We start from the raw sequence: 8,036 nt of genomic DNA on the forward strand, positions 1-8,036 counted from the left end.
TCTTTCTTTGTCAATTGAAATGGTTTGACTAATTGTTTGTACATCTTTAAAATTAAATTCCATAACAATTTTATTTTATTTTATACACTATATTCATCTCGGAAGAGGAAATTTGTCTCTGCATTTGACCCATCCCTGTATGTAGGGAGCAGTGGGCTGCCCATTACAGCTGCTCGGGGAGCAGTTAGGGGTTCGGTGTCTTGCTCAGGGACACTTCAACACAGGACACGTACCAGTCAAGGATCGAACCCTCTTAACCCAGTGAGCCACGGTCGCCCCCCAATTATTACGCGCACGATATTCCACCCTTAGTTTCCGTCGCTGCCCAAGCAGCACAGATGTACATAATACTAAAACGGGGTGAATGTCATGTTTACCTTTGTGCGCGGCCTCCGATATCGGCACTATTACGCGCATGCTCAGTTCAACGACACAGCCGTCTGATTCGAGAACAGGCCGCGACAATACTCGACCCAAAGCATCATGGGATACATCTTGCGCTCGGGTGGCTTCAGATACCGGCATTAACAGCTTCTTTGCTTTGAACGCGGATAACTGGATAAATAATCGCAGAAAACAGTCATTGTGGGATGTATTAGTTTAATAAAGTCTCTAAAAAAATGCTGTTCTTCCAGGATGGATTACAAAGCTTCTGAAAGGGACACTATGGCAAAACAGGCATTGTTGCAAACATAAAGCTACATTTGAGACCAGATAATTGGTTGCATTGTAAGGTGAGTGTGTGAACTTCAGTCTTCCAGAGATATTCTGTAATGCAGTAACTAAAATATTTTTATGTTGCAGAACACATTATGGAACTCTTCATGAAAATACATTTTTGTTTACAAACACAGGAGAAATACTGAAAAACACAGCCACTGAAGAGTCTGGTCCAAATCCAGACTAAAGCCCTCAAAGTTACTGTATAACAAATACAAACATAGGTAAAACAAATAAAACATAGTTTGTTTCACTGTATTGACCTGTCCAAAAATAACATTATAACTCCAATTGTCCAGCAGTCATACCACACAATACACTTATTATGCTTATCAAACAGATTCATTAACGTGTCAGCAAAAATCATCAGCAGTACAATGCAGATGCCCTCAGGCAGCCTGCTTTAGGAGATTCGCCTGGGTGTCTTGCAGGATTATTGTCTCCTTTGGTGGCATTTTGGAGCTTCTCCCAGATCCCCTGTGTTTCAGACAGAAAATGCAAATATGGATAAATCTGTTTCTCTCTTCAACTTTTCCTTGAGTAAACCATGATGATAGATTTACTGTCAATGGTTGACCTAGAGCCATCCTGTGTACTGTTTAGCAAAGTTATGTTTTGATTTTGGAACATGCAGAGATTTAAGAAAATGAACACGTCCTGTCTACTGGAGCTCGATATTACCTGTCCTCCACGTCTTGTATTGTGTCAGGAAGGGGTGAGCCAAGTGTTTCTGGAAGAAATATGGCAGCCACTCCACTGAGAATCGGAGCTCCTCCGTAGATTAAACCTGGAAGCCAAGGTATGTAGTCGGCCGTGAGAAGCACCATAGGGGCCACCATGGCTCCTACACGAGCCATCATGGATACCCAGCCCATGCCATTCTGACTGAAAGAGAGAAAAAACAGCCATAACGACAGTGCAGCTGCAATTTAATAAATGAAGAATGTTTGATGGGGACAGGGGGTCTTAAGTTACTGTTTAACTGTACTGGAAAAAGATGGATCAACGTGGATTGCTTGTTCATGTCACATCTCAGAAAAAGCTGCCTTCTATGGATGTGTGTGTGCTATGGTGCCTGAAGTTTTCAGAGAATAGTATGATGAGCAAAGACACGCCGTCAGCAGCACTTCTGCCAGGACACATATTCGTCAACAAGAGAAGGCAGCAAAGAATGGCCGGACCAGCTAAAATAACAAAGCCAGTGTGCTTGGACAAAAAAATGTTTATAGAATGGACCCATCGCAGTTTATCCGGACATGACGACCCTCTGCTGATAGTAAAGTCCCAATAAATCCATGAACAGGCACCAGAAGCCCTCTGAATCCATAGTTTGAAGAATAATTTCATTACAGTCATTTAGCAGGCGCTTTTATCCAAAGCGACTTACAGTTCAGTATCTATTTACACACCGTAGATGCAGCTACAGGAGCAATTTTGGGGTTAAGAGTCTTGCTCAAGGACACATTGACATGAGACTAGTAGAGCGGGAGCCGGGGATCGAACCACCAACTCTCTGAATGAAAGGCGGCCCTGCTCTCCACTTAGCCACGGTCACCCGTTCAAGGCAAAATGTATCTACGTGTCACGAATCAAGCATTTGTAATGAAGTTTTCATTGAGTTTCGAATGATCCTTCACTGTTTAGCTCTCAGGCGGTAGAAAGTGACTGTGTTTGACACCATTCATCTTTATCTGCCTATCTGACCTTCTATTTGCTCTTCTTTCTGCATGACCTGCAGTTGAAGAAAATACACACCAAACAGCCCTTCTTTGCTGTGGTTTGCAGTGAACTTTTACTTTGGTAAATGTCACCATTTGCTGCAAGTTACTTGTTGCATCCATGTATGGATGTATTTGTTGCAGCCTCATTGTTAGAACTGTTTTATCTTCTAAATAAAACATATAGGTGACCTGCAGACCTCTGAAGCATTGTTCACATTTGTAATTTGTTCAGTAAAAAGCAATTCAGTCAATCCAGTAGAGAAGCTCATTCTAAAATAGAGATATGATTTCCTCAAAAAACTAAATATACTGAACTAAAATGCATAATAACATAAGCTAAATCCATTAACAACATGAACACATGAACCACGTATCTTTGCCAAATAAAGACTTACCGAATGATGGTTGGGTACAGTTCTCCAGAGTAAAGGTAGCAGCAGTTGAAGGAGGCAGCAAGGCAACCTTTACCCATTACAGCCAGACAGGTGCGTGTCATCTGTTTATCTGCACAGCAATAAAAACATGCATCAGATCACTCTGTTGTTTCTGTAGTATGATATTTAACTCTTATGCCATGTGTTCTAACATACCATAAGGTACCAGCAGGTTGATCAAAATAGTGATTCCAGCAATGATGAGAGCACCACTTTGTGATGGTCGCCGTCCAATAATACACATAGACACAGTTATGATGACTTTAGCAGGGATGTCAACAGCTCCAAAGATGACTTGGATTAAGTAGAAGTCCACCCCAAACTTTTGCAGATCCATAGCAAGACCATAGTAGGCAAAGCTGGTTGATAACCTAAATTAGCAAAAGACAAAAAAAACAGCATGCAAGGTGTCATTGCAATTTCATAGAAGGTGCTTAAAAACTGTCATTGAGTTTTTCTTCAACAAGTGCAGGACACATACCAGACAGCACTGAGGCAGACTGTCATGTTCCTCATTGTGGGGGTGCGGAACAGATCCAGAATAGAGTAGGAGCCCTTCACACTGGACATCTCTTTCTTCATGGACTCCTGCAGCATCTATGCAAAAAGAGGAGAGTTTTCTCTGGTCAAATTGATTTTATACACAAGTATGAACACAGATAGATTGTGCAATCACTCAAACACACCACGCTCCCTTACGTTAAGGTCAATTTTGTCTCCCTCTTCATGCCGTCCGTTAAATTTGGCCACACTTTTAAGGTTCTTGATGGCTTGTTCAGGGTTATTGCTCAGAGCTAACCATCTTGAAGATTCATGAAACCACCTGTGTGAGACATTTGTTTATTAGTTTATATGTTAATAGTGCAATAACTATATCTCTGATCACTACGCCTTTGCAACTTTTTAACATGAATCAGTAATTCTGGTTGCAACCTTAGGTTTCATTAGCATGTCAGTACTTGGCCTCTCACCATGCGATGAGGAAGAAGACATAGAAGGGCAAAGACACAGTCAGGGTTAACCACCTCCAGTCCCGGATGAAGTAGGCTATGAGGGCCAGGATCAACTGCCCCACTGTGTAACTGTAACCTGTTATTGTCCCCACCACAGTTCGCACACGAGTGGGGATCCACTCCACAACTTGAAATTAAAGAATCACAGAACAAGAGATATTTTAAAGAATTTAGTACAATTAGTACTCAATCATCTGCATGCACTTTGCCTGCATCCAGTTAAGTCATTCTACACCGATCGTGCTCTATCCAGTTAGATATCTTACTGAGCGAGAAGGTGTTGAGCCCTATTCCAGACAGAGCCATGCCACAACCAAAGCGGAACAAGCAGAAGAGGGAGAAGGAGTTAGAGAAAGCAGCACATGTTCCCGCCACTGCCATCAGCAGGTTGGATATGAGCAAGAGGATGCGTCGACCATATCTGTGGGCCAGGGGGATTTGCAAAGAGTCAGGTCAGACTATACCACATTATATGACTTGAATAAAATAAAACAAATATTTTCAGCAATACTGCATGACGAAGAGGCAAGTTGTCTTGTCCAATACAGTCACATGTATGATTGATTGTGCCAGATTTACTTTCTTATTTCTATAACTGTAAAATCAGTAGGTATAAAATCAATGTTACCTGTCTGACAGACTTCCAAAGACAAAAGCTCCCACAAGCACACCTCCCATGTAGATCGTTTGTCCCATTTGCTTCAAAGAGCGCTGATCACACACCAAATGCCACTGACAAAAATGTAACACAATTTAACACACATGACAGAAAAACGTGTTACACGTGTGAAAAGAAAAAATATATATGCAGTCCTACTTCAGATATGATCGTGGTGCTCATCTCAGCCTTGTTATAGGACCATCCATCTGTGCATCCCTGCAGGTCAACATCTAAACCACCCTTTGTGTCGCCCTCCTCGCCTGAGCTGGAAGTCCCATTCTTAGTCAGGAGGTACCACTGTGGAGCTACGTAACGCTGGCACCTCTCGGGCTTACCTTTCTGGTCCAGAGGCACTGTAACCAGCAGTGTTTCCTCTGGGCTCAGCTGGGACTGAGAGAGATTTGTGTGTGCACTGCAGAAGTGAGGAGGCACGGCGGCCACAAAGTTCTGCAGCAGGTTGTGGCTGGCCATCATCAGGACAGGTATGCAGAGAAGGGTTACATGCAGGATCTGGAACCGTCCTGTGCCCCCCACCTGCTCTAGGAGATCACCAAATGCCATAGTTTTGTGCCACCAGAACTCCACAAGGTGACTTGGTGTTAATGGTACTAGATCCTTTTGTTTGTAGTTTAGTTAAGAATTGGATGTGCAAAAAAAGAGTAAGTTGTTCTAGCACCTGGGAAAATATTGAAGAAGACATCAGTTGTCAGAACTAACCAGAGTGTATTTGTCTTATGCATTTAAAGGTGTTACATTAATAATACCAAATTTCATAGACTTACCTGCTGAGTTAATTTTCTCTTGTTACATAAAATCTACAAAATCCAATAAAAATGCTGGTTTAAAAAGTGTAGACCTTCATTAAAACAACACTCAATTCCAATAAAGGTTTTCCAGAAAGGGGTCCTTAAAAAAAGCACCAAAAAATAAAAAATATGTAAAAGTGGTCTTGTTGCTGCAGTGTGTTAAAGTAAGTAATCAGCTCTCAAATTCCAACAGCTTTTCCGAACTTTGGATTATAAGGAGTGCAATGTAGACTTTTGAAGTATTAGCAGCTCGTTGACCGAACCTTGAGGTAGAATGCCGGGTCCTTGCTGTGCAGGAACAATGTCTGGTATGAAGAGTGGTCACATAACCATGGTCTGCTCTTTCCCCTCTTTGCACTGAGACAGAGTCCCTCTCGTTTATTCATTACTTAACATGAAGCACAGGGTGATAAAGGGTCTGTCTGTCTGTGTGTGTGTGTGTGTGTGTGTGTGTGTGTGTGTGTGTGTGTGTGTGTGTGTGTGTGTGTGTATGTGTGTGTGTGTGTGTGTGTGTGTGTGCACACCTGTACAAACACAAACACATTTTCACTTTATTTAATGTTTCCTGTAATTTTTTTCTTGTTGATTTGTTCATGCATGAGCATATGGATGTGTCTACTGGATTAAATGTAAACAAGAGGCGTTAAGCCAAATAGAAAAGGAAAATCAATAAGTAAGTGTTTAACGGGAATAGCAAACGATTTTTATAAATATTCAACTATTCAAATGCACTGCAACACCAGGACCCGTTGACACTTTCTGTCCCCTCCTGTTATAACAGTTTGCTGTTATACTACAGCAATGCTGATAACCTATATAACCTAATTATCTGTCTGTCTGCCTCTGTGTGTGTGTGTGTGTGTGTGTGTGTGTGTGTGTGTGTGTGTGTGTGTGTGTGTGTGTGTGTGTGTATTGTATTGTGTGTACATGTGTACATGTAGCTAGCATTTTTTTCTTCCTGGTTATGTGTCCAGATTATTAGTTGTGAGGAATGTGCGCTTATGTAATGATCAGCATGAGATGTCAGGCAGAATTAATCTGCAGGTGCACCAAAGCAAAACAATAAACTTTCTGTTTTTTCAGCTGCCAAACTCTAATCGAAGAAAGATTTGTCCTTCTAAATTCTTACTTCTTCAGCGTGTTTTGTAGTTTGAGCCCCAAAAGTATGGGTATTCAACAGAAAATATGAGAGACTTTAGAAAAATGAGAAAAGACACAAAGTCGTACACAGACTTCCCGGGGGCTCTGGGCTTTTTGTGAAATGTAAACGACAAAGAAGCAGTGAAGTGGAGGGTGAGGGTTGAAATCATCAGTCTAATAGATTTCAGAGAGTGAAATGTTTGAAGGTTTTGCACAGAAGGAGTGAACAAGGACAATGCTCTGAAAACAGAGGATATTTGTACATTCTGAGTTTGATGATATATAGTATAACCGAAAGAGCCGCAACATTTTTAATTTACAAAGAAGGTCCTCTCCCCTCCATCTCTCTCCTCTCTGAGGGGCGCCCAACACATTGGGGCCCTGAACCCGAGCCCCATGAAGCCTGAGTGTTAAGTAGATGTCAAAAGACAGCTGTGAAGTGAAACACTGGTTTGGTGTCTCCATTACTAAATTTCAAATCACCTAAAGGATAAAAACTGCAAGAGAAAAAATTCCCTTTTACAGACTAATCTACAGTGTTGGAATATGCTATATAAACAATTAGCCTATGGTTTCTTTTACTTCTGCAATTATCTAAAGATGATAGTTGTTTGAGTTTGGACTTTAAACTCATTAAACTCACATCCTGAGGAGTTATCTTACAATTTATAACACCAGTAAACCCTCCGGTAACACTGAAGTCACGTTGAACCGTGACACATTCTGTCCTCATGCTTTGTGCCTCTTGTTCGGTGAAATATTTACAAACAGACACATGTGAACACATAAATCTTTGACCTTTCATCTGTAAAACCGAGAAAAATATATAATTGTTTAGGGAGCAGTGTAGTCAAAAGGAATCTGTCATTTATTTGTCTATTTTTGCAATCATTTACTTTGGTGAAAGTTGCATTTTATGAAGCATAGTGTTAGTTCAGACAGAGCACTGAGGTCAATGCTGCTCCTGCTGATCCTGCAGTACATACTGTGCTTCTCAGTCATTGGCTCATTCACATCTGTGTGGCTGGTGTAAAAGAAAATTGTATATCATCAAATTGTATTAACTGTATTATTTTATATTGACTGTGTATTCCTGCCAGTTCTGTCTAAAACAGTATTCCCTGTGCAGACAGAAGCTATTTTACATTAATTAACAAACCTCTGTTAGCGAAACCTTTTGGTGTCGTGTGAAGAGAGCCCAGACCAGTCCTGTAAGAGGTCACACTACAATGTATGAATTACTTTTTGCTTTGTAAAACAGACCTCTATTGAGCCTATGCAAATCCACTACTACAGACTTGCGAGTTGAGTTACCAGACCCAACTTTGGCAATATCGATCAGTTACACCAAATACAATGTACTATTGATTATCAACGTGTGTTGACAGGTTGTGATGCTCGAAAATACAATTATTACCAAACAATAGTTACCCTTGCAAAACAATTCATTATGTGCACATTTATTCTCCAGTTTATGATACTTAATTAAACACAACATCTTTTTTTCCTAGAAATGCTGGAAGAAGTCACCCAGGCTGTCA

General features: G+C 41.0%; 1 protein-coding gene across 1 annotated transcript; it reads right to left on the reverse strand.

Moving 5' to 3' along the window:
• Positions 1–911: 911 nt before the first annotated feature.
• Positions 912–5,536, reverse strand: slc22a6l (solute carrier family 22 member 6, like). The gene is made up of 11 exons (XM_068716476.1): positions 5,332–5,536; positions 4,706–5,225; positions 4,517–4,620; positions 4,155–4,309; positions 3,847–4,015; positions 3,575–3,698; positions 3,357–3,472; positions 3,032–3,246; positions 2,837–2,945; positions 1,402–1,605; positions 912–1,197 (listed from the first exon to the last, which is right to left on the reverse strand). The coding sequence occupies exons 2-11, from the start codon at positions 5,108–5,110 to the stop codon at positions 1,110–1,112; spliced, it is 1,689 nt and encodes a 562-aa protein (XP_068572577.1). The 5' UTR covers positions 5,111–5,225; positions 5,332–5,536; the 3' UTR covers positions 912–1,109.
• Between the last annotated feature and the right edge of the window lie 2,500 nt (positions 5,537–8,036).

The sequence above is a fragment of the Cebidichthys violaceus genome, unplaced genomic scaffold (assembly GCF_023349555.1).
Source record: "Cebidichthys violaceus isolate CVI_PGR_0920_01 unplaced genomic scaffold, fCebVio1.0.p SCAF_20, whole genome shotgun sequence".
Taxonomy (NCBI): domain Eukaryota; kingdom Metazoa; phylum Chordata; class Actinopteri; order Perciformes; family Stichaeidae; genus Cebidichthys; species Cebidichthys violaceus.

What these genes read in the sequence shown, in the direction of transcription:
- slc22a6l (XM_068716476.1), bottom strand. Translation starts at nt 5,110, where the DNA reads ATGGCATTTGGTGATCTCCTAGAGCAGGTGGGGGGCACAGGACGGTTC. An exon ending in GTCTTCTTCCTCATCGCATG is followed by an intron (nt 3,699 to 3,846) that starts GTGAGAGGCCAA and finishes TGTCTCACACAG; the next exon opens with GTGGTTTCATGAATCTTCAA. An exon ending in ATACAAGACGTGGAGGACAG is followed by an intron (nt 1,198 to 1,401) that starts GTAATATCGAGC and finishes TCTGAAACACAG; the next exon opens with GGGATCTGGGAGAAGCTCCA.